Genomic DNA, 26,098 nt, shown 5'->3' with positions numbered 1-26,098 from the left:
CTCCCTCCCTCTCTCCCTCCTTGTTACCTTCCTTCCTTCCTTCCTTCCTTCCTTCCTTCCTTCCTTCCTTCCTTCCTTCCTTCCTTCCTTCCTTCCTTCCTTCCTTCCCCTCCCCTCCCCTCCCCTCCCCTCCCCTCCCCTCCCTCCCTCCCTCCCTCCCTCCCTCCCTCCCTTCCTTCCTTCTCACTGTCTCTGTCTCTCATCACTGAGTTTTAACTTCTTGAGCCTGCCTCCCAGCTTCTGTTGAATTTACTTGGTTTAGTTAGTTGCTTTTTCGGGCAGGAACTTTTGCTTCTGCTTGGTGTCAGATTCGGACTTCAATTCTCCTACCTCTCCTCTAGAGTAGCTGAGGTTACTTAGATCTGTGAACCACCGTCCCTGGCTTGATTTCAGAGATAAGAACTGGCTAACTTTGCCTGTGCTGGCCTTGAACCTTGATTCTCCCATCTCAGCTTTCGTCCCTCCTCTTTCTGTGTAGCTGGGATTTTAGGCAGAAGCCACCATCGTGCCCAACCTAGATGGCCTTTTAATTTTAAAGGAAAGTATTGTTAACCTTAGGTATCCCCATGTAAACTGCCAGCTTTTCTCTAGGAACCAAACGGTGTTAGTAAGTCTCTTGTGCTTAAGTCAACCCAAGCCCCAGGAGGCTTGTTAAGCAAGAGAGAACTGAATTGACCTCAGGGACAGCCAGATGGTCTGGAGAAGTTGGCTTTGTACATCTTCTGGTCTTCTTGGAACAGGAATCTGGGTTAGGCACTTTATGAAGCAAGTCCTGTGTGCAGATCAGGAATGTCACAGATTTGGAGTTCTGAAAAAAGACTGCCATGTAGTACTAATGAGGGGGAGGACAACCTCACTAGCCAAAGGTTTGATGACTGCAATTTTCCCAGTTCCTTAACCCATTAAGTGACACTTTCTTTTAATAGAGTACAGTGAAGGCTTTGCTTTATATGGAATTAGGAATGACTATACTTCAAGTGGGAAAAGGATCTCAGTTTGCTTACAGAGGAGGGGAGAGGAGATTTTGTTGGCATATGTTGGCAGATTTTAGAAAGGCTCTTTCAAAAAATTCCAATAACATTTGAAAGGATTTAGTTTTAATTCAATATTAAGGACTTACTTTTCTGAGACTCTTCTCATCACTGAGGGAGGCTGAGTTCTTTTATGAAATTACTGTTTACACTGCCAAGGATAATAGCACTTGAGAGGCTCACTGTGTAGCAGTTACTGACTAGGATATTTGGTAAGCACTGATATTAACTTTCTTGTGCTGTGTATTTTTGTGCTGTGACTATGACTTGAACTCATGGCCTGAGCACTATTCCTAAGCTTTTTCACTCAAGGATGGCTCTTTACTACTTGAGTAACAACTCCACTTCTGGCTTTTTTGCTGGTTTATTGGAGATAAGAGTCTCTTAAGTTTGACTGCCTGGGCCGGCTTTGAACTATGACCCTCAGACTTCAGCTTCCTGAGTAGCTAGGGTGACAGGTATGAGCCACCAGTGCCTGGCCTGATATCCTTATAGTAGCCACATGAAGTAGGTAGGATGTGAGGACTGGTAGGCACACATAGATGGGAGAGTCATAGAGTTAATAAATGGCTAAGCATTGCAACGACCCTAGGAAGGTCTACACTGCCTACCTGTTCACTAAATCTGCTCTGTTGCCTGCAAGACCTTGCAGGGTTGCTTACTATAGCCCTGTGTAAGCATAAACTTGGGGATGGGAATTCAAGGATCTTAATTCTTCTAATCTTATGATTTGGTCCACAAAGGGGTCCATAGTTGTGGGACTTGACTATGACTGCCGGGAAAGGATGGTCTACTGGACAGATGTTGCTGGACGGACCATCAGCCGTGTGAGCTTAGAACCGGGAGCAGAGCCCGAGACTATCATTAATTCAGGTCAGCAACTTCACTCCTTTCCCTATATGATACTAAGTCACTTACTGTTTTGTGTCAGTCTCTTCTCTGTTTTCTTGAAATGGGAGGTTAAGTTCTATGTCATTAGTGAACCCTTCATGTGTCAGGAGTAAAAAGTTGATAAGAGGTGACTCTTGGGAGCTCTCGGGAGAATTAGGGTGTGGCAAGAGTTGATGCAACCTGCTACCAGCAGTATGGATGCCAGTGCTAGCAGGGTGGTATAGAAGTGGCTCTAGTGGCACAGGTGCCTCACACCTGTAATCCTAGCTACTCAGGAGGCTGAGATCTGGGGATCTCACAGTCTAAACAGGGAAGTCTGTGAGACTCTTATCTACATTAAATACAAAAAATGCTTGAAGTGCAGCGGTGATTTATGTGACAGGGTATCAGCTTTGAGCAAAAAAGCCAAGGGACAGTGCCCAGGCTCTGAGTTCAAGGCTCAGTGCGTACGTGTGCTCGCAAAGCTAGCGGTGATGGAAAAGGTGACAAAAGGATGTTCCTATACTAACTTGGTTTTGGGGGTCTTAGAATCTCTCATGTTTTTGTGCATGTAAGCTTTTCAAATATGGCAGGTTTTCACTTCACCTTTATGTTCCACAGATGTTCCAATCCTGCCATTGCTTTTTTTTTTTTTTTTTTTTTGGCAGGTCTGATTAGCCCCGAAGGACTTGCCGTTGATCACTTCCGTAGAACAATGTACTGGACAGACAGTGGCCTGGATAAGATCGAGAAGGCCCGGCTGGATGGCTCTGAGCGCAAGGTCCTCTTCCACACGGATCTGGTGAACCCCCGCGCCATCACTGTGGATCCAATCAGAGGGTCAGCTGGGCTTCCCTAATTCTCTTACTTACAGATCCTCATTTAAAGCTTCAGTTTTTAATACAGTTTGGGGAGGGTCAGAAGAAGAGAGCAAAAGCTCAAATGTACTCAACTAATATTCACTGAGGATGTCCTAAGTATCAGGCACTATTGTAGGCAAAGGCAAAGTCAAATTGGCATTCATAAGGAACTAAGACAGTGAACAGATAAGAATATTTGGCCAGGGAAGTGGAGGTGTGATACAAGCAGTAGAGTGCCAGCCTTGAGCAAAAAAAGCTTAGCAAGTACATAAGGCCCTGAGTTCAAGACCCAGTTCTGGCACCAAAAAAGAAAGGAAGGAAGGGAGGGAGGGAGGAAGGAAGGGAGGGAGGGAGGAAGGGAGGAAGGGAGGAAGGAAGGAAGGAAGGAAGGAAGGAAGGAAGGAAGGAAGGAAGGAAGGAAGGAAGGCAGGAAGGAAGGAAGGAAGGAACATTTGGCCAGGATGTTATGTAGAGAGTTCAGACAATGTGAGGGCTCAAGGCTTCTCTAAGAGATGACCAAGCACTGGTTGCTTTTACCAGACAGTATCTATAGAAAATGTTTTCATTATTAATCTATAAACCTATTTCCTTATGTCTAACCAGTTAATAAGATAATTGGTTTTTAGGTAGCACCCCCTAACTACCTTGTATATTTAACAAGGCAATATAAGGTCCAGTGTAGAATGTCTCAAAGTACCTTCAGCTCTGGGAGCCAGCTATCAGACAACTGAGATTTTTCTTCAGCAAGTACTACACAGTGTTTTCTCAGAAGATTTTCCTCAAATTCTCGGTTTAGATTGTTCTAGGTCCCGTAATTTTTATTGCTTAACAATTCCTAAGTAATACTGTATTTCTTTGGGCCCTAGGCCCAAGATCCAGTATATAATTTCAACAAATTAAGAGTTTGTGGGACAGTTTGGTCTGGTAAGGATTTTGTTGGGGTGTTAGTGACTTCTACAGAATTCTAATTGTCAAGAAAAACTTGTGATGCAGGCAAAAGCAGAATATGGCTATTAGTCGCCTATTGGCTGTGCAACTAACTGCTCACAAACATTGGCAGCTTAAGACAACATTTATTGTAGCAGTATCTGTGAATCAGGAATCTGGGTAAGACTTAACTGAGTACCTATAGCAGTGTCTCAAAAGTCTGCAAAAAAGTATTAACTAGGCTTCAGTGATCTTAAGGCTTAACTGAGAGGACCACTGCATGGGGCTTGATCTCGGTCCTGGGAGTTGTCCCTGAGCTTTTTTGCTCAAGGCTAGCACTCGACCACTTTCAGCTACAGTTCCACTTGTACTTTTTTGTGGTGGTTAATTGGAGATGGGTCTCATGGACTTTCCTTCCCAGCCTTCAAATTGTGATCCTCAGATCTCAGCCTCCTGAGTAGCTAGGACTACAGGCTGAGCCACCAGCACCCAGCTTTCTGTGGGCCTCATCATGTTCTTGCTGGCCACTGGGAACAGGGGTCTCTGCACAGGGCAGTTTGTAGCATGGCCTCTACCTTCCCTCAGAGAGCCTAAGATGACACTCAAGACAGAAGGCAGTTTTTGAAATCTAACAGTAGAAGTGGTATTCTATCACTTCTTCCATTCTGGTATTCACTATAAGCAAGACACTAAATCTAGCCCAATCTCCAGGGGAGTGCTTCAGGCTCTGAGTACCAGGAGATAATTAATAGTGGCTATCTTGGGTGTTACCTACCACGAGTTGTACAGCTACCCCTGCCCCCAATGATGTTTGGGATTGAATCCAGGGGCTCTGTACATGCTAGGCAATAGGCAATTCAGCTACAAGCTTATTCCCTACACAGCTATTCTTTTACACTCTTAAAAATTTTATCTACAGCAACTTGTACTGGACAGACTGGAACAGAGAAGCTCCTAAAATTGAAACATCTTCTTTAGATGGAGAAAACCGAAGAATCCTGGTCAATAAAGACATTGGATTACCCAATGGGTTAACCTTTGACCCCTTCTCCAAACTCCTCTGCTGGGCTGATGCAGGTAATACTAATGGAATATGTACCGAGATAGCCAGTCAGTAAGAACTAGGGCAGACTTTACTACAAACCCAAATCCTATCATTTAATTTGGCTGGCATTTAACAGTATCACACATCTGTTTTATCTCTAAACATTTAAAGAACATTTAGCAGTTACAGTGAATTTTCTTTTTGGTGTGGGCTCAGTAGGGGCAGGGATGCTGAAGTTGGTATTAAGGTTTTTATTGCTTAACTGACCAACCCACTTGGGAAACCTTTTAAAACAGAACACTGGCAGGCGGATCATGAGTTTGAGATTGGGCTACACAGTGAAACCCACTTAAAGGAAACAAACAAACAATCAGAAAGGAAAAACTAGCATTTACTCGACAAATGTAGACAATAAACAGGTTGTTCTATTGTGGGGCCAGAATCAGGACTTCCACTCACACTTGCTGGTGCTGAGGATACTCTATGTGACAGGTTGGCTCCCTTTGGCAGCACCTTCAGAATACAGTTAGTACCCAGCCTATTTCTCTTACATGCTTGCTGTTCATTATTAGAATAACTGAAAGATGCTACATATAGTTTTCAACAATATGAAAGGCTGTTCTGGAATGTAATTAAAGGGACTCATGTAGATGGGCCAGTTTTGCGACTCAGTTGTCCAAGCATTGCTTTTGTATTTTTGGTGCTGGTTCTGTGACCAGGGCTTGGGTGCTGTCCCTGAGCTTTTGTACTCAAGGCTAGTGCTCTACCACATTGAGCCACATCTGCTTCTGTTTTTATTTTTTGGTAATTGGAGTTAATTGAAAGTCTCATAGACTTTCCTGCCCTGGGTGGCTTTGAACTGCAATTCTGAGATCTCAAGCTTCATGAGTAGTTAGAATTAAAGATGTGAGTCAGCAGCAGCCCAGCTATAAACATTTTTTTGGTGTTGTTGGTTGTGTGTTTGGACAGTCTCTGAGCATTTGTGCTCAAGGATAGTGCTCTACTACTTTGACACACAGCTCCACTTCTGGCTTTCTGGTAGTTAATTGGAGATAAGAGTCTCATGGACTTTCCTGTCCAGGCTGGCTTGCCTCCCGAGTAGCTAGGATTACAGGTGTGAGCCACCGGTTCACATTAGTTTTTAAAAATATCGGAAATTGCCATAGGTAACTCATGCCTATAATCCTAGCTACTCATAAGTCTGAGAGCTGAGGACAAAGGTTTAAAGCCAGACCAGGCAGTAGAGTTTGTGAGTCTCTTTTCTCCAATTAAACAGAAAAATGCAGAAAATATACCTGTGGCTCAGGTGGTAGGGTGCTAGTCTTGAGCACAAAAGATCAGGGAGAGGCCCTGACTTCAAGCCCTAAGATTGATACCGTGCCAATAAAAACTACCTGAAATTGAAATTTCCTCATTAGAAATTCTTGAATTTATTAGCATTTCAACATTTTCAAGACCACTTTCTTAATATTGGAAATTAGCAGTTAACCTGTAGATCTATTTATTCCTATAACTAGAACAATAATACTCATAGATTTGGGGCAGTTATATCCAGTTAAGTTTCCAACAATTTGTAAAATAGGGTTTCAAGTTATAAGAATGCTTATCTCTGGAAGAAATTTAGCCAGATTCTAGCAGAGGTATTCTTTTTAAAAAATAATTGTTTGAATTTCTATTAAAATAAGAATGTGCAAACCTGGAGACAAGTAGAACAGGACATTGGTTTCTATGACTGCAAAGGGAATAAAATGCCCTATTTGCTATTCTGCCTTTAAGAATCTATCTGCCACTGTCATTTTTGGCAAAGCGTTTTTTCTTTCCCTCACAGCATGAGAAGTTTCTATTTCCCCCCTTGTATGTTTTAAAAGGAACCAAGAAACTGGAGTGTACACTACCTGATGGCACTGGGCGGCGTGTGATCCAAAACAACCTCAACTACCCCTTCAGCATCATCAGCTACGCAGATCACTTTTACCACACAGATTGGAGGAGGTGAGCGGAGTACCCCGCCCAGCGGCTTTGGTGTGTACACTGCCTGTACCAACGCCGATAAGTAATTTTACTAACTCCTCCCTGAGTACTGTTTGATCTCACTGCACCCAGAAATCAGGTGTCACTGCCCCACAGGTAGCTTTCAGACTGGCAAACTATTTGGTAATAAACTATATAAGGCTGTGTATTTATCAGAATCTGCTCAGAAAGTAAAGGGCTACCTTTAAGTGGTACCATAAAGTGGTTATTAGACAGTTTAACTCCCACCTCCCAAGAACACTATGGACTTTCTGCACACCTTAGAGGCCAAAAATATTTAACCCTCAAGCGAAAACCTGTGAAATATATATATATATATATATATATATTTTTTTTTTTTTTGGCCAGTCCTGGGCCTTGGACTCAGGGCCTGAGCACTGTCCCTGGCTTCTTCCTGCTCAAGGCTAGCACTCTGCCACCTGAGCCACAGCGCCCCTTCTGGCCGTTTTTTCCATATATGTGGTGCTGGGGAATCGAACCGAGAGCTTCATGTGTAGGAGGCAAGCACTCTTGCCACTAGGCCATATTCCCAGCCCCCTGTTTAATATTTTAACCATAGAATAAAAGAACATGTCCATGGCTGTTGGTAGAGTGTTAACCAATGAGTCAGTGAGTAAAAGCATCAGGTACTGAGTTTTGAGTCCCAGTTGTGGACCCAATAAAACAAAACTAAGCCCTTTTACCTCATTCCCTACAATTTTGGTTTAATTAGTGTTTCAGAAGACCCATGTACCTGTGATCTCTCTTTTGTGTAGTTTGCGTGGTTCTACATGCAGCTAGGACTGAGAACTGATTTAGACCAGTGGTTCTCAAACTTCCCTGTGACAACAGGATGATCCAGAGGACTTGTTACAACCTACTGCTGTGTCCAATCCCAAGCTTTTGACTTAGTAGATCTGAGGGGGACAGAAGGGAGCATTTCTTAAAGTTCCCATGTAATACTATAACGACTAGAGAATTAAGACAACTCTTCTAAATCAAAACCCCTGATAGAACTGATTTAAAAACTTCCTGGATTTACTCTTCCTTTCTGCTACCAGGGATGGTGTGATATCAGTGAATAAACACAGTGGTGAATTCACGGACGAGTATCTTCCGGAGCAACGATCTCACCTCTACGGAATAACTGTAGTTTATCCCTACTGCCCAACAGGTAAATACGTGTCCAGCGGGTCTGTGGACCAGCATGGGAGGGAAGAGTGGTTTACGGTGTGCTGCCTCTGCCACCTTTGCCATCCTACCTAAAGTCCACCTCGCTTAGGTGTAGACAGAAGGGAGACTTGCTGTCGCATCTTGGTTACAAAGACTCACCACTGCCCTCTCCTCTCACAGGAAGAAAATGACTATGAAATGTAAAGGAAGACTTGAAGTTTACAATCAGCATCCTGACCCTAAAAATTACTGCAAAGGCAGAGAAAGTGAAAAAAGAACTGGCCATTAGAAATTCCTAGATATACAAGATGAACATTTTTAGTGTAACAAGACGAAGTATATTTTGTGAAAGTTTATACCTCAATCTTTACTACTGTATTTTTTTAAACTAAGGTTGTTATTGCAAGCTTACAAAAATGTAATGGAATTTTAATAGTTGCTTATTAAAGCAACTTTTTGTAAACATATCATATTTTAAAGTTCAAATTGATTAAGATCCAGTTACTTTGGGACTCAATCTGAATTTTGCTATGGATTCTTTCTGGCCAAGAAGTTAAAGCATATCACCAATAAGACAATGTAGTTTAGAGGAGATTATGCAGAACTGATGGGAAAGAACCAACTTATTTATAGATTCCCAACCAAAGTTCTAAGACTTTTTCTTTTACCTCCGCAGCAGTGCATTTCTATTTATATTAAAAGGTGCTACAATTAATCATTTTGTATTTTCTGATCCCATAAGTGCCTCTACAAAAGTACCTACCCAAAAGTATTACAATTATAGATACCAAAGATGTAGCAATTCTCAAATTACCTAGAGAATCACAATAAAATATTTTAAGTTTTCCTGTGACCTAAGGATCTGTATTATTTCTAGGACAAAGTTGGGCATTGTCATGTACCATTACCACAAAGAGGAAACACGTCAGTTATGTAAAAAGCATACTTTAAAAAAGAGGAATGCCACTTTCCTAAACTTTATTAAAAGAAACAAAGCAATGGTGGTGAATCTACATAACAGTCAATTTTCCAGGATTTCCCCCTCAAAAATGTGACATTTGATTTCCAAATGCATGCCAGAAGTGTACATGGTTCCCAACTGTACTAAGAAGATTAAGAAGCTGAAAGCTTGAAATGTTCATCTTCCAACTTTCCCTAGTCTGTGGTCTGTCTTTGGATCCGCAATAATTGCCTGCACAGCTACTATGGCTTCATTAATTTTTGTCTGTAGCTCTCTGAGCTCTTCTATATGCAGCAGTCGCAGAATCTGAGCAGCTTCATTAAGAACTGCATCTGTTTCATAAGAAAAAAGCACTGTTAATACCTGGTTTTCACACTTAAGACCATCTACTCATCTCAAGAATTTCCCAAGCCTCTCAAGAGAGTTTAAATCACTTACCTCCTGTGTCAAAACCAAGAATATGTTTGTCTAAAGCAACAGGCAATCCCTTAAAAAAAAAAGTACAAAATGAGACTATAGTTTATAAGAAAAGCTTTTTATCTGAAAACTAAAAAACGAAACCAAAAAACCCTACTCAGTTTTCTGTTAACCTTTAGTTATTGTGGCTGGGGGTCCTAAGATTTATTTTTGGCCAGTCCTGGGGTTTGGACTCAGGGCCTGAGCACTGTCCCTGGCTTCCTTTTGCTCAAGGCTAGCACTCTGCCACTTGAGCCACAGCGCCACTTCTGGCCGTTTTCTGTATATGTGGTGCTGGGGAATTGAACCCAGGGCCCTCATGTATAGGAAGGAGGCAAGCACTCTTACCACTAGGCCATATCCCCAGCCCCTAAGATTTTTTTTAACTTAACAAAATTTGCCTGTTTTTCTTATGAAGAGCAGCTACGGAAAAGTGGCCTTTAAATGTACCAGAAGCTCTGCAGGCCACCTAATCCTTTAGATCAGGCCCAGTAACTTAAATCCTGGATAGCCTGTGCTTGTAATCCAGCTTTGCTTTGTCACTCCTGTTAGGGAAAGAGGGCTGAACCAGGACTGCTGCTGAGCTGTTTGAAATACAGCAAGCAGCAAGGCACAATGCAAATGGGATATAGAACTACTATTATTTCCTCAAGTTTATTTCTGAGCACAGGTTTTTACAAAATGTACAAACCCATCTAATATACACACAACTATTCAACTAGCATGCTTATCAGATTCTCTATAGATATTACTTTGAAAATAGTCTAGGGAAATGAGTAGAAATTAAACCACTGAGCCAACTAAACAGTGACACCAAACTAACTTTTCAATGAGTATCAAGTAAAAATGAGGTCAGCCTATGGACACGGGCTGATTATACTGTGTAAAATCCACTAGTAAAAACCAACCAATCAGCCAGATGCCAGTGGCTCACCTTTAATCCTTGCTACTCAGGAGGCAAACATAGAGGACTGTGGTACCTGGGAAGCTCCAATTAACCACCAAAAAGCCAAATGTGGAACTGTGGCTCAAGTGGTAAGAGTGCTAGCCCTAAGCCAAAAAACTCAAGATAGCACCAGGCCTGAGTTCAAGCCCCATGACCAGCAAAACAACACAACACACACACACACAAAACAAAAACAAAATCCAAACAAAAAATGCTTTCAGTGTTACAGACTGTCACTATACAAATATTTTAGTCATTACTCAGTTTTTACCTAATCTGATGTTTAAGAAAGCAATGTGTATGAAAATATAGTGGACAAAATATTGATTTGTATTGAGTGGCTCCATGTCAATTTGATATGGGGCTGGAGTTTTCCTTTGATCTGCCAACAGACTACCAGAAGCTGCCCCTGAAAATTACATGCCTCAAGTACTTGTTACAAATGCCTTAAAGAGCTGGATACCACTCACTCATGCATTTAATCTTAGCTACTCAAGAGGCTGAGAGATCTGAGGATTGCAGTTTGAAGCCAGCCTGGGCAGGAAAATCTCTGACACTCTTACCCCCAACAAATCACACAAAAAAAGCTTAAAGTGGAGTATGTATCAAATGTAAGAGCACCAGCTTTGAGCAAAAAAGCTCAGAGACTGGGTGACACTATCCAAAAGAAAAATGTGCACATTACCTGTATCGTGAAATGGTAACTCCTCTGTACAACACTTTAACAAAAATTATATTTACAAAAAAAAAAAAAAAAAAGCTCAGGGACAGCACCCAGCCCAGAGTTCAATCCCAGATAGGGCACACAGACAAAAATGCTTACAAAGAACACTAAACTAAACTTGTCCACTACATTAAAGATTCAAAGCACTGGAAATAACATAGCAAACAAGAGCAAAGAGATGTGGCTATGCCTTTTTTTTTTTTTGTATTGCCTTTCAAACTAAAGACATAATTTTGCTGAATGAACCAAATGAGTTTATTATGCCACAACAATCTACCAACTGTTCTATACTGTGAGTGAATTAGGGTTATCTTTATTTCATTTTCCAGGGCTGATTCATACATAATTAAGAACCCTTAGGAGAAAACTGGGTGACTGTCAGAGGGGACTACACTGTGTGGCATTAGTAACCTTATAACCCTGCTGTACTCAGCTGAGAGGTCAGAGGGCAAAAGACACTGGAGGAGCTGAGAGAAAGGGAACAAAAATAACCCCTAGAACGGCAAGAATGCAGAAAGCATTCACTGATCTAGCTACCCAGAAAGGGGTCATTACTATATACCTGAAGCTGCTGCTGCTCACTCCTGATGACACTGTCTGCACTCCTATGGTCAATGAGGCTTTGGGGATAGCTGAATTCTTTATGCTTAGTACTGGGGTTTGAACACAGGGCCCCATGCTTGTTAGGCAGGAGCTCTCTACCAGTTCAGCCACAGCTCAGTCCTTGAATTAAATATTCCACTAGTCTTTGCTTAAGGGAAAGGTGGGTCAAGGTGTCCTTAACAAGATGATTTTCTCTGAAAAAATCAAACAAGGACAGGATTTAAAATTTAAAACTAGTAACAAATAAGATGTGTCCATTTCCACTGTGAGTCAGAAGAGTCCAAGTTTTACAGAGTAAATATTTTATAAAATAAATTTCAACTTAAGTTTGTGGAATATGAATGATCTGTTGGTAGCTCCTATTAGAACAGAACATGAAATAAATGTGAAGTTCCTGTACATTCAAATGACCTCCAGTGACTGGAGATAGTCAACTCACTTCCCCAGATCTGATGAAGTAAGCTATCATGATTTACTGGGCTGTTGGAAGAGATGGCTCTTAGGCAGATTCTCATGAAGTTTAAACTCATGTCAACCTTAGGAGTCACTTTGTTAAGTTACAAATTTATAAGAACATACATACCTCTTTTGTTTGATTTGCTTTAGCAACTGCATCCTGTGTTAGGCGCTCCTGAACCAAAATGCGAATTGCCTAAGAAACCCAAAAGGGGACAAAAATTGTGTCTAGAACTAGAATTTAAAAAGCTTTTTGTTAGAGTGGAGACTTTTTCCTATTCATTTTTTGAAGTCTAAGAAAAGCATTCCAAATATGCTACGCATATATTTGTTCCTCATTTAGTTTATGACTAAATCTAACAGGACTATTGTAGAACTGTCCCAAGGAAATTTACATACTTGTCTGAGTAAAGAACAAACCTCTGAAAAAGCATTATTTCAATAAACCACTTTTTGTCTTTTGGCATTCAATCTGGGCTGAGAAAATCCAAGTTAACATTCAGATTCAGTGTAGAGAATTATAATGAGCCAAGAACAGAATAATTTCCCTTGTTGGAACTTCCATTTAACACACAAAATTCTAAAATGTAGCATAAATTATACTTATATCTCTTCTGGATACAGTGAAATTATAGACAATTTATTATTAGTTTACAGTAATGTTCATGCATCAGGTCTAGACAAAAGCTTTAATCCTGTAAAATCAATAATTTCTAAAATCCTTCCAAGCTAGTTCTTAAGTACTTCTGATCTTACTCTAGCCCATCTTGCTCTACCATTGTACTTCGAGGAATAATAGAAGTAAGTTTTCTGTACTCTCTATTTTTTTATTTTCTTTCAGAAGTAAGAGAGCTCTTCCAAAGTCAAGTAATGCATTTAGGATAAGGTACTCAAGACAGAAGCATTCATTTCCCAAAGAGATTTTGATGTGTTAAGGATTAAACAGAGGTGGGATAATGTACAAAAAGGAAAGACTGCAACAGGTCAGAGTACCTAGATTCAGTTCCTGGCTCTACTCTACTCTATCACTTCTACATCTACTGAGACATTACATATGCATCCACTCTTCTAAGTCATAGTATCTTCATATGCTTTTTTTTTTTTTAAAGGACATTATTACCTACATCTATACTTATTGAATGGAGATTATATTTGCAATGATTCAATATAAATGGCAGGCACATTTTAATACTCTAATTTTAGACATCAATAAATATTTAGAGGGGCTGGGGATCTGGCCTAGTGGCAAGAGTGCCTGCCTCATATACATGAGGCCCTGGGTTTGATTCCCCAGCAACACATATACAGAAAATGGCCAGAAGTGGCGCTGTGGCTCAAGTGGCAGAGTGCTAGCCTTGAGCAAAAAGAAGCCAGGGACAGTGCTCAGGCCCTGAGTCCAAGGCCCAGGACTGGCCAAAAAAAAAAAAAAAAAAAAAATAAATAAATAAATAAATAAATATTTAGAAAAGTGAAAGAGATTTTTCCCTATGTACAGTTTCTGTTAAGATTCAAAACTATGACGCTTACCTTAAGCATTACCAGGTAATCATCATGACGCTGAATCTGAAGAAGGTTAGCCAAAGCCATTACACCAGCCTTAAAATCAGGATTATTTACTAGAAAAGATTAAAAATAAAAAACTTGTACTTCTGCAAACATAAAACTACGTATTTGTGACCATATGAACATACATAAAACAGTTTTTAATTTTCTAGTAACAAGTTCGGCAGTTAGGTGAGACGAATGGTAAGTATACTTTTCATCAGCCAAAATGTGTAACTAGATGAATGATTAATTTAAATTTAACTCATAAAAGAATTGTCTTGTAACTGCCTGGGTAAAGAATAAAAGCCATTCACATGGCTTTCTTAATTAACATTTCTTTCCAAAGCTATTAATTTTCATACATAGATCCCTTTGGTGGATCTAAGTTTTCCCCAACCCCTTTCTCTAAGCAGTGGCTCTGGAGTGTCCAAGAAGTTTATTCGTTCATAAAGACAACCCACAAATTATAGGTCTTAGTGAATTAGCCAGTAAAAGCACACTTAACATATCATAATCTACATAATTAGAATCTTCTTGATTTAAAAAGGAAAAATTACTAAAAGACGTGAGATTTAGAATAATGAAAAAATTGTCACTTGTCTCATACTATCACTGGATTAAAAAGATCTTATACATCCAAGAAGGCAAACAACTGACTCACATGATTAGATATAAATCAAACCCCAAGTTACTTGAAGCAAATCAAAGAGCACGCTAACAAGTAGTCAACTGGAAGATTAGAAACGCTCTAACTACTTTATAGAAGATATAATGTAAACACTGCTGTCTACATGAAGCATTCTTAATTTACTAAAGCCAACTTAAGCTTAGACTTCACTCTAGAAAGTAAAGTTAAGGCAATGACAATCTGTTTAAACATTTATGTACTCACCGTCCAAATTGACCAATGGCTCTGCATTTTTTGTTGCATTGTCAGTATTTTTTGCATTATCAGCTACTAAGTCCTTGTACTTTTCAGCTATTAAAAACAAGCAAAAATATAATTTGTAGAACTATAACAAGGCAAAAACAAAGAGGGCTTATAAGCATAAGATATCTCATCTAGTCAAAATTATTTTTTCAGTTAAAACTTTTTAGCCCTTACAGAAGATGTGATTGTAGTTTTACCAAATAATTGACAAATAATGTCTTTTCCTTAACATTTCTAGAAATAGTAATTAAACATCTCATTTTAGTGTGTGTGTGACAGCACTGGGGCTTAAATTTGGGGCCTCACCCTCTTGCTTTAGTCAGCTTCTTTGCTCCAGATGGATGCAAGTACTTGAACCCCACCAGCACTGGCAAACATCTACACTGTGTGTGTTGAGGGGGAATCTGCTTTACAGTTTTCGTGATAACTTGGGACAGAGGAATGAAAGAGGGAGGAGAGTGCAGGTTACAGATGTTTATATAAGCTTTTCCAAAAAAAATCTTTTGAATACTGTATAGGGAACCTAAATCTTTGCTTTCAAAAAACAAAAATATCAGTTCAAATGTAACATTATATATTAATCTAAAAATTATTTCATGGAAACTCAAAATTTAAAAGGTAGGTTTCTATCATTTGAAAAAATTTTAGTCATAATAGAATTCATGAATAAAATTAATGACAAAACTGACATCTTTGGCTAATGTTTACGATTTGCTAGTGAAATGATGAAAAATAGAGGCGTTTTAAAATTTAAGTAACAGAAGAATTAGGCTACAGGGGCCCAATCTAGAATGGATAAAATGAGGACAGATGGCCACAAAAAAGGATCACAACTTACTGAGTAAAAAAAATATATATATATAACAGATTTAAACAAATGGGAGAAGAGAAAGTTCCTTTTGGTAGAAAACCAACAAATAAATGTTGAAAGAATGATGGTTCTGGGAAAATACCTTCTGTCAACTATCCTAAGAAATTCAGGCAATAATCACTGGATGGGTGATAAAATGGCAAATTTGAGGAGCAAGAACAACTCCAACAGTCTCAGTTATGTCCCTACAGATAACTAAAGTGATCAAAAGTTAATATGACTTGTAACGGCCATATATCATTGTAACCCTCCCATACTTTAAAGGACACATCACCTCTATGTTATTTCTAACTAAAGCATAGCATACATAATAAACCTTAAATCTCATCATGAGAAAGTATCACACAAACCCAACATGAAGGACATTGCACAAAATAAATGTCACTGTCATGAAGCTCAAGTAAACACTGGGGAAATGTTCCAGATTAGTAAGCAAAGACAAAACTGAATGCAATACATCATCCAATATTGCTTTACGTTAGTTTTCTTAAAAAAATTTTGAGGGGGAGATGTTGGAAAGAGTGTTTACAAATAACACTATTGGGACAACTGGTGAAAATGCTGCATTTTATCAAAGTTAATTTCCTGATTTTGACCACCACACTATGGTTATATAAGACAGTCATTTTTAGATTTTACACGTTGAAGTATTCAAGAGGCAAAGGGAATTATTTTTAACTTGCTACCCAACAGTTCAGAAAAGGCTGTATATGTATTTGTCTATGTATAGAGAAAAGAAGCAAAGGAAGTAATATGTTAAAGCTGCAGAATCTGGGCCTATGAGAATTCTTTGTAGTATAAATTTCGTATAAAGTGAGAGAAATGTAAGAACCTAATTGTACTAATTTACAAGCTAGAAAAAGGCTTTAAATAATGGCAGGATACAAAGAACAACAATCTACAATGGTTGCAGTAAATTAAAATAAGGAATTGAAGTCAAGAAGGCAACATAAATGTAAAACCTTAAAAGGAACACCAGTGTCTCCTACTGATAAGGGACAGCATTACTACAAATCATTCCCAAGTCTTGCAATTGTTTTTAAGATTAAAACTTGCTTTCTACATTAGCTTTTAAATTAACTTTTGATACACATTTGCCTTAGTTATATATTGATTTCTTTTTTCAATCTAAAATAATTACTGTATTTTACATACACATGTATTTTATTCATTAAAAACACTGTGCTACTACTGAGAAATAAATGTTTGTAAGTAAACTGTTAGGGCACACAGCCAGATGCACCAACCATAGAAGGTAGAGGAATATAAAAGTAGAGTAAATGGAAAACAAATGCACCGACATGTCTCTACAAATTTATTTGGGACTAGATGAATAATTCCACAAAGTAGAAAACTTTGTTGCAAATTAGCTCACAGATAGTTTTTACCAATCTGTATCAGGATAAATTAAAAATATCTTTTTAAAGGTCCTAAGCACTAGGCAACCCTACCAAGACCACAAGGCTTGTACTTATTTTTTTTGATGGAACAAAAAGCACAGATACCTTCTTTGTCAACTGAAACTGCAAGTAAAGAAAACACCTCCAATTAGTTTTTCTTGAAATTGCTGAAGTTAATCAGGACTGTACAAGAAACTATGTCAGGTACTGCGGCAGTCTAGAGTGTCTGTTCCCCTCTCCCCCATTTCTGTCTCAACATCTGGCACCTGTTTCTGTTACCTTACTTAGCAAAAAGGATTTGCATATTGATAAAATAAGGATCCTAAGATAGGAAGATTATCCCGCAGGCTCATTCTAATCAGTGTCCTTATAGCGGGGCGGCAGAAGAATCAGTCAGAGAATGGTTGAGAAAGGCAGAGGGCACCTAGTAGATGCTTCACTGCTACAATAAGATGGAAAGAGTCAGAGTCAAGGAAGGAGCCTCAAGAAAATGGAAAAGGCATAGAAACAGATTTTCCATATAGTATAGGGTCTACAGCCTCCAAAAGGAACCAGCCCTACCAACCAAGTTGCCTTCAGCCTAGTGAGAGTGATGTTGGAGTTCAGAATCCAAAAAGAACAGTAAATTAGGAATTAAGTCACTAAGATTATAGTCATCTGTAACTAAGATAGCATGCAAGAAACAAAGGCTTACAACATTTCCTGGGGAACCTCAGACACAGAAGCAAAATGGAAAGTGGAAAATGACATAATAGGTATACAACTAAAGGTTCATAGCTCAGAGGGAAACAGTACTGCTGCTAAGGTAGCATTTGAGCTGGATCTTAAAAGATGGATAAAATTTAGTTGTCTAGGTAGACTGAAGTACATGGCTAAGAAGCTTAAGGTTCCTTTTATAGAAAATGAGAAACCAATGATGTTTTTTAAGTAGATAAGTGGAGGTGTTCTTTGTAAACATTCTAAAACAGACAAGTGTCCATGGCTATCCCACTCTGCACACCCACTCTTGGTCTGAAACAGATGCCCATTTCAGAAAGTCAGTTAGTTGGCTCTGCAGATAAGCACAAAGGTGACACTAACAACAGACTAGAAGATAGAACGATCCGCTTAACAGTGACAGGAAGCTGAAACAGGATGACTACAATGAGATCAGAGAAGATACAGTAGGCATTGGAGAAAGGCAGCAGGATGGGAGAGAAAAAGAAGTCAAAGAGCTTTCAAAAGCTAATGACTGGAAGATTAGATGGCAATACCATAAAAGTGAAAAACATAGCCCCAAAAGGATGGTTGTAAGATGATCAGATCTTACTTTTAGATGTGGGCAGGCCTTGCAAAACTGAAACAGTCTAATGAGAGGAAACATGTTTACTCAAGTTTACTGAAAACGTGTCCTTTCTGCAAGGCCTAGTATTCAAAAGCTTCCAATGACAAAAGACTATGTGGCAAGATAAACATTAAATATGAAACATACAGTGCTCATGCACACTGTCAATGGCCACACTGCTCTCTCCAGTGCAATTACTGCTACAACCAAATTTCTAAAACCCTGTCAACTCTAGGACAATAGTGATCACTTAACTCAAAAGGTTAAGGTACAGACTGAGAAAGAAGCAAATTTGGAATACAATGTTACCCCGTTGAGAAAGTAGTCAATAAGCCTTCCCCATAAAACATCATTTCCAAATTCTAAAAAAGAAAAATATCAATGAAAGACAATAAAGTGCTTTTATTCCTTGTGATAAAAATGAGCTAAAGGTCAAACACTGTAGGGCAAATAAACAATTTACTACATTTTCACACTCCTTTCCCACCTTTGTGCTCTTCAAAATGACATGTACCCAGAAAACATACCATTATCTCCATATTCAAGTCGAACAGCTAACCCAAGAAGCCAGTCAATTGCTTCTTGTCGATCCTGGATCTTGAAAGGACAGTTAACATCTTTGAGATACTGTAGGGGAAAAAAGAGCACAGCTTAATATAATTACAACAAATAAAAGAATGGTAGTTTAAAGAGACCTTAATTTAGATCTCTAATAGGACAGAGGGAGGGAGAGGGAGGAAGAGGGAGGGAGAAAAAGGGAGGGAGAGAGAGGGAGAGGGAGGGAGAGGGAGAGGGAAGGAGAGAGAGGGAAAAGGAGGGAGAGAGAGGGAAGGAAGGGAGGGGGAGAGGGAGAGGGAGAGAGAGGGAAAGGCAAAGAGGGGGAGAGAGGGAGAGGGGGAGAGAGGGGGAGAGGGGGAGAGAGGGAGAGAGGGGGAGAGGGGGAGAGGGGGAGAGGGGGAGAGAGGGGGAGAGGGGGAGAGGGGGAGAGGGAGAGAGGGAGAGGGAGAGAGAGAGAGAGAGAGAGAGAGAGAGAGAGGGAGAGAGAGAGAGAACGAGAACAGAGGTATGAATGCAGGGCTTTGAGCTTGCTCCACTGGTACTCTTACCAGCTATATTACCAGTTGAGCTATAGTCTCTGGATCTCAGCCTCTACAGTAGCTAGGGTTCCAGGTATAAGCCATCAGTGCCTCTTCCTGTTAACAGTTCTGATACTAAATTGTTGATTCAATTATTGAAAGGAAATACTTCAGCATACATCTTAAGAAAAAAAGCAAAATACTTCCATCATGCTTTTTTTCCTCTTTTTTTGTTTAGCAGTAGTGGGATTTGAACCCAGGTCCTCATGCTTTAGTATGATGGTGCCATACAAATAAAACATGTTTCCAGCCCTGAATTCACTCTTGAGGCACAACTTTGATTACTTTTAGGCCTCCCCTCCTTGCTAGGATTATAAGTGTGTGCCCCCAAACCAGTTTACAGGGTCAAAGGGGTCTCATGAAGTTTTCTGCATAGGTGGGCACAATCTTTCCACTTTCAGCCTCTAAAGAAGGTGGGATTATAGCTGTGAGCCAGCGGTGCTGGGATCGATCATGTTTAAATTTTTTTTTTTAACCTCTAACATGTAGCAGGACATAGGGAATCTAAAATTACCCCGAGAGATTTAATACTTGCCAGTGGCTACACTACTTAAAGAGTTTAGAATTTAATTAAACCTTGATTCCAGGTCTCAATACATACAGAATCACTCAACACAAAACACAGTTTTCAGAAAAGGATATATAAATAAATCATAGGAACTCTAACTTTCATATTTTGTAAATGTCACTAAATAGAGTAAGCCATGTAACATGTGTAGCCTGTATGTACACGAAGATATAACTCATGTTCTAAAAGGAATTACAAGAAGTATTTTCAGAAATGCTTTAAGCAATGGTACTACCATTCTAGAGAGACCAACATGATGATAATACCTCTTTGCTAAGTTATTTTACTTTATGGTCACCTCTGGGTTTTTTATGTCAAAAACAAATTTTAAAGTTGTCTGTTTTTGTTTTGGGGGTGTTGGGACTGAGCCCAGGATCTCATACATAGTAGGCAAATTCTCTCTACTGGCTACATCACCAGTCCCCCAAATTTTATTATTCTTCAAATTGCCTTCTACATATGAAACTTTATTGCTTTTTTTCCTTCAAATATCCTTCTACTACCTGTGTATTATCTTACACACATGAATGATTATAAAATCCCAATATACTTCAAAGTCTTAAGGATACGGAACATTTCAGAAATATTTTCAAGGGCAGAGAGAGCATGAAGCAGAAACAATGGCAACCAAAAGCATGTAAAACCTGCTGTGAGCCGAGTACTTCTGTAAGCTATGGGTATATGACTCATTTACAAAGTTCCTTCCATGAGTACCACTGCTACACCTGTTTACTGTGGAGATAACAGAGACAGAAAGGTTCATCAAATTGCCCAGGGTCAACTGTTCTGTTTCATAACAGAACTTGACTCATAAAAATCACTAATTCTAAAGAAAAGTTAGGTTCACAATTGTTTTGCTTTTACCCATCGGAGGAATATGATGGAAATATGTAGGGGTAGTAAATGGGATTTTTATCTTTTTTTTTTAGTCCTGGAGTTTGAACTCTGGGCCTGGGTGTTGTCCCTGAGCTCCTTTTGATCAAAGCTAGTGCTCTACCACTTGAGCCACAGCGACACTTCCAGCTTTCTCTGTGATTAACTGGAGATAAGGCTGGCTTCCAACCATGATCCTTACATCTCAGCCTCCTGAGTAGCTAGGATTACAGTATGAGCGCCTAACTATCTAATTTGAAGATAATTCTTTCTGTAAAACTATTACTAAAATTAAACCCATGGAAAACTTATTCTAGTCACAAAAATAGTACATGCAGGCCGTTTTGGTACTACTATATCATAAACATGGACAGCTATGTGCATTAAATATGGCAAACATGACTGTTAATTTTCAAACAAAGGAAGTGGTGCTGTGGCTCAAAGGGGTAGAGTGCTAGCCTTGACTGAAAAAGCTCAGGACAGCGCCCAGGCCAAGTTTAAACCCCACAACCAAAAACCAAAACAACAAAAATCCAAGCATATCAATAATATCTTTAAATATAAAAGAATACTAAAGTGAATTATTGCAGCATTTTACTGTCTAGTGTAAGAGTTCTGATTTGGGCTGCTAGCTGAACAAAAGCTATTTTCCATTTACAGTATACCATTATTTAAGAAACTTCAGTATTTAGAGGAGACCATTTCTACCCAAACACTGAAAGGCTGACAGAAAGAGATAATTTTCTCTAAAAATCCTAGGAGAAAAGCTAAATCCTTCAAATTAACTTTATTAACATTGACAACATTAAAATAAAGGTATTTTAAACTCATCTTCAAATAGTTTTTAGAACAGCTCTCTGTACTTGTTTTTACTTTCTAATTTATTACCTTTTCAAAGAACTTGGGCCAGTCACTGCTGTGGATGTTTCTTAAATTACCTCTATCTTCAATCTTGTAGTGTCTTATTTTCTGGTCTTCAAGCCAGACAATAAAGTTTCTAAACTCTGCTTCATCTGCAACAAAATCACATTAAAAAAAAATCACTACAAGTATTACAATGAAATACTTCTTTCTCCACAGAAGATCTTGTGAAATTTTCTTAACCTCTAAGTGAGCCTGGCACCAGTGGCTCACACCCATAATCCCAACTACTCAGAAGGCTGAGCCACGCCAGAGCAGGAAAGTCCATGAGATTCTCATCTCCAATTTGCCAAAAAGAGCCGGAAGTGGAGGTGTGGCAAGTGGTAGAGCACCAGCCTTCAGTGACACAAGTGTGAGGCCCTGAGTTCAAGCCCTAGTACAGGCATAAAAACCACAAACAAAATACAAATACGAAACAAAGACTCCTTCCTCCCACAGCCAATAGCATTAGGAAATAAAGGTATAGCCCTCAGAGCCAAAGATTTACGGTCTATTCAAATCTTGACTGAATTAAATTCTGGACGTTGACACTGGTTCTGTGAACATGAGCTTACTCAGCATTTCTGTGTCTCAGGTATTTCTGGGGCATTAAGAGGATAATACCAGGTCTTTTCTTATAAATATGTTTTCAGCATTAAGTGGAATATACAAAATCAGTACATGGCATGTAGTTTTACTATCGAAGTGCTAGGTTATTAATATTTCAGTTATTTTATGAGGGAGTCTGGGCACGTTCATAGTATGCCAAAGTAATGAAATAAACAAAGAAATAAGCAATTAAGTACAAGACCACAAACTATACAAACTCAGAAAGACTGGAAGACCGTGTGACTGAGATCACGGAATGCTATCTGAGTATTAACTGTATTTGTGTTATCTATTCTTCCTGTACAAAATGTACAAAATATCCTCATGTTACAGATCAGAAAAGCGAAACTCAAAAAGATTCCAATCCAAATCTAAGCTCTATGCCAGAGATTCTGTTTCTGTTTAAGAAAAGGTACAAAAACAAGATGCTAAGATGTAATACACTCTTCGACAGGCGATGGGGCAATTTACCTTGCTTAGAAATTTACTTTCTATCTGTGAGTCTTACACAGTTAGCATGAATACCCTCGCCAAGTTATACTTTAAAACTTTCTAGTCTAGAACTACAGAGAGCAGCAATGAAGTAGTGATGAGTGACAACTGAATAGCAGGTTCATTACTTTAAAAAAAAAAAGGAATTCATGCAATAAGATCTCAAACACCTCCTTGGGCATCTACTATTAACTTCGGTTTTTATGTTGTTGTTTCTGCGCGACTCTGCTAACTTTCTTAACCCGTTGCTGTCTGCGTTCTGGAGATCTGCTCGCTTCAGCTCCCGGCGGGCAATGAACTTGGCCTGCAAGTTTCTCAGTCCCTACCCGAGGAGCACGGGGCGGGGGTTGCTCAAGGTGCCGCCCAAGTATGCGGGACCCCGGGAGCCGGGCGATGGCTTTCTGTGCGCGGAGAGGCCTGAGGGTGGGAGCGGGAACCTGGAGTTTACCAAGTGCAAAAGAAAGTGGCGCTGCCGGGGCAGGCGTGGGTGACGGGGCGCCGGGACGCGGCCCCCGGAGGACCGGAGTCCCGCAGAGAGGAAAAGGCCGCCGGGGGCCGGGTGGGGAGGTGTGGTGGAGCGGGCGCGAAGGGAGGGGGACCGCCACCCGGGTCAGGGCCACGCGGCCGGCCCGGGACACGACTTACCTTTGCAGTTGAAGCCGGCAGGGTTGTGGTAATCAAGAGCTGTCAGCTTACGTCGGAACATGGTCCCCGCTTCCCGCTGGGGGTCCCCCGGGCCTCCTCCGGGAGAGGAGAAGCGAGCTGGAGCGAGCAGCTCGGGCACCGGCGACGCGGCGAGAGGGCGGGCTGCCGCCGCTGACGTTTCCAAGTGACAGGAGCCTGCGCCAATCGTATCGCAAGAACGCTGGCCCCGGCAAATATCCACCAATCACAGCTCCGACTTGGAAGGCGGGGCCACGTCGGCGCACGTCGACGCTCAAATAAACTTTATTGTCAGCCTCCTCGTTGTACAATAGGCAGAAAACCTATTGTGGGGAGGTAGTTCGGACTGGTCTTTTCTCACTTCTTGTTGCAGAGTGCAGAGAATGTATTTTCAGGCTTTCTGCTACCGGCGACATCTCTCGTTGGATCATAGAATTCCTGCTTAGTATTTTGAATGTATCCATTCATTTATTTACTGGTACATTGCTCTTCTAACTGCTAATACAAAAAGGTGCTGGAAGCAAGTTTTGGATTAGTTGAGCGTGATCCACAGATAAGGTGCAACAATGAAACTATATCTTCGAATACCACTAGCTGGAGTGAAGGCAGAAACCACCTCCTTTAAACTTTCAGTACACACCTGGCACTCACCAACTTTTGCCATCTCTCCGGACTCCCTGGCCTAGCTGGTGCCTCATGCCTTTATGTGAAGGCTGAGATCTGGAGGTACCAATTCAAAGCCAATCCAGGCAGAAAAGTCTATGAGATAGAGTCACCAGCCTTGAGGAGACAAATCTCAGTGACAGTGCCTGGGCCTTGAGTTCAAGGCCCTGGACTGCAGCCCACCCCCCTAAGTAAAAAATAAATATATAAGCTCTGGCTTTAAGATTTGAGTTCACTGTGCAGTGAAAATACTGACTTACTTTGAGGGAAGACGATATACAAGGCAAGCAATGAATAACAATATGGCTTAAGTGGCTAGAGCTTCTGGGGCTGTGGGATGGGAGAGAGTGACAGCTGGTGAGGCCACAAACAAATACAGGGGCTTGATCAAGAATGGCCTTGCTTGGGCAGCAGAGGGCAGCTGCTGAAGCTGTTGGGGATAAGCCAACTATAGGTTTCATTGTATTTCAGCAGAGGGTAAACACTGTTAGCATTTGGGAGACATATAAATGAGAAAGCTGTAGAAAGCCATTTTCAGGAAGTTTAAGTATAATAACAAGTGAAAATGTGTAAATAAATACTGTTATCTACAGTTAGGAAGGGATAAGTCTACAAAGTATATTATAAAGCCAGAGTATGGTTTAAAGGGACATTATGAGATAATCTATGTTTTCCATTTAAGTTGCTTACTGTAAATCAAGAATCCTAGTTCAAGAGTTTTGCTTCCCACAGAATGTCTTGCAGTCTAGTTGAATTAAATATTATCTGAGACATAAAGGAAGTGAAAATAACAAGTGAATATTTATGAGCAATTACAGATAATACATTTGTTGAAAGGAGTGAGATAGGTTCTACCATTTGTTTTCTAAAATCGACCCTTTTGACCCTCTCAGTGGTTTAGTCCAGGTTGAGTGTTTATTTTTCAACTTCCGAAGTTGTCATCTACTTAAAATTCTTCCTAATCATCAGCCCTGGCCACCCACATGGCTAAGGGGGTTGGAGGAAGATTCAGATGTAGATGCTGAAGGGACCCACTAGATTTGAACAGGGGATAAAATAAATTTTGGGAAGTGAGTATAACAGATTATAGTGTTTTATGTTAAAAACCCTACTTGCCTTTCTTTTCTTCTGCATTTGGAAGAGTCTTTTGGCCCCACTCGAATGAAGCAACTAAATCAACTGTGTCCCAAAGAGTCTTCTATGCGCTTCATGTGAAGCTCCCTGCAGAACAGCCCTTGACCTCTGGGAGCCTGACACCTGCCAAGGGAAGACAAATAATAGAAGAATATATCAATTATTTGCTATTTTAGAAGGTACTAAAAGCTGTGGGAAAATCATAATGAGGTGATGAAGGTAAACAATGGGGCAGGGACCAGGAAAAATGTAAATGACATAAATTGTGGTTTGAGAGAGGATGAGTTCAAGCTCTAGGACCAGCACAAAAGAAAGAAAAAACAAAAAAAGGAAAAAAAAGAAATACATGCATCTCAGAGGACAGGCAAGAGCTTGGAGTGGCATGGTTGCGAGCAGAACAGTAGAGATCAACATTTCAGGGACAGATTTCCCTAAAAGCCTCTTCTAAATATTATAAGAAAGCCACCTCTGAATGCTTGAAAGCAGGTAACAAATAAGGCTGAGATTATGGTGTTGTATAATATTGGCCAACACCTAGTCAGCTTGAGAGCATTTGTTTGAACACATCTGTGTATTGTTTGTTGTACTAGCTTAGTTTCTCAATCTTTTCAGTGAACCCCTCAGGCAGGTTCTACATCTTCGCAGTGAATCCATGCAGTAGGTTCCCTAATGATGGATTGCCTACAAAGGCTTGGCCATTTTCCTTTATGGCCGCGGCTGCTACTGTAAAGCTGCGTGCCAGGGCTGGAAAATAAGGTTCCTTAACCAGCTTGTGAAAAACATTGTCCTGAGAGCCAGGCTGTAGATGCAGGCATCACTTTGGGGCCAGGCTTCCCCGAATTCCTCTCTGGGAAACTACTGCACCAAGATCCTGTGCAAGCTGTAGGAAGGCCAGAGATGGTGCACATCTTCAGATTTGTCCAGATC

At 40.2% G+C, this 26,098-nt stretch overlaps 2 protein-coding genes across 3 annotated transcripts in view; one reads left to right on the top strand and one right to left on the bottom strand.

Moving 5' to 3' along the window:
* The window catches only part of Nid2 (nidogen 2), a 66,888-nt gene extending 58,119 nt beyond the window's left edge, over positions 1-8,769 (top strand). For both annotated transcript variants that reach the window (XM_048361927.1, XM_048361926.1), the window contains exons 16-21: positions 1,775-1,904; positions 2,570-2,741; positions 4,608-4,765; positions 6,602-6,725; positions 7,805-7,917; positions 8,097-8,769. In XM_048361927.1, the coding sequence (XP_048217884.1) occupies positions 1,775-1,904; positions 2,570-2,741; positions 4,608-4,765; positions 6,602-6,725; positions 7,805-7,917; positions 8,097-8,107 (708 nt within the window). In that variant the 3' untranslated portion in view covers positions 8,108-8,769. The remainder of the gene's footprint in view (positions 1-1,774; positions 1,905-2,569; positions 2,742-4,607; positions 4,766-6,601; positions 6,726-7,804; positions 7,918-8,096) is intronic.
* Positions 8,770-8,877: 108 nt separating this feature from the next.
* On the bottom strand, positions 8,878-23,521 carry Rtraf (RNA transcription, translation and transport factor). Its single transcript, XM_048361928.1, has 8 exons — positions 23,357-23,521; positions 21,599-21,723; positions 18,661-18,760; positions 14,500-14,586; positions 13,590-13,678; positions 12,190-12,258; positions 9,316-9,364; positions 8,878-9,209 (listed from the first exon to the last, which is right to left on the bottom strand). Exons 1-8 carry the CDS (start codon positions 23,415-23,417, stop codon positions 9,055-9,057), a joined length of 735 nt encoding a protein of 244 aa, XP_048217885.1. The 5' UTR covers positions 23,418-23,521; the 3' UTR covers positions 8,878-9,054.
* Between the last annotated feature and the right edge of the window lie 2,577 nt (positions 23,522-26,098).

This window comes from Perognathus longimembris, chromosome 14 (assembly GCF_023159225.1).
Source record: "Perognathus longimembris pacificus isolate PPM17 chromosome 14, ASM2315922v1, whole genome shotgun sequence".
Taxonomy (NCBI): domain Eukaryota; kingdom Metazoa; phylum Chordata; class Mammalia; order Rodentia; family Heteromyidae; genus Perognathus; species Perognathus longimembris.
This window is presented reverse-complemented; position numbering and strand designations above follow the sequence as displayed.

Coding starts and splice junctions, on each gene's coding strand:
- Rtraf (XM_048361928.1), bottom strand. CDS start 23,417: ATGTTCCGACGTAAGCTGACAGCTCTTGATTACCACAACCCTGCCGGC. Junction 18,761..21,598: donor GGCCCAAGTTCTTTGAAAAG/GTAATAAATTAG, acceptor TTTCCCCTACAG/TATCTCAAAGATGTTAACTG. Junction 9,365..12,189: donor AAGCAAATCAAACAAAAGAG/GTATGTATGTTC, acceptor TTTTTTTTTAAG/GGATTGCCTGTTGCTTTAGA.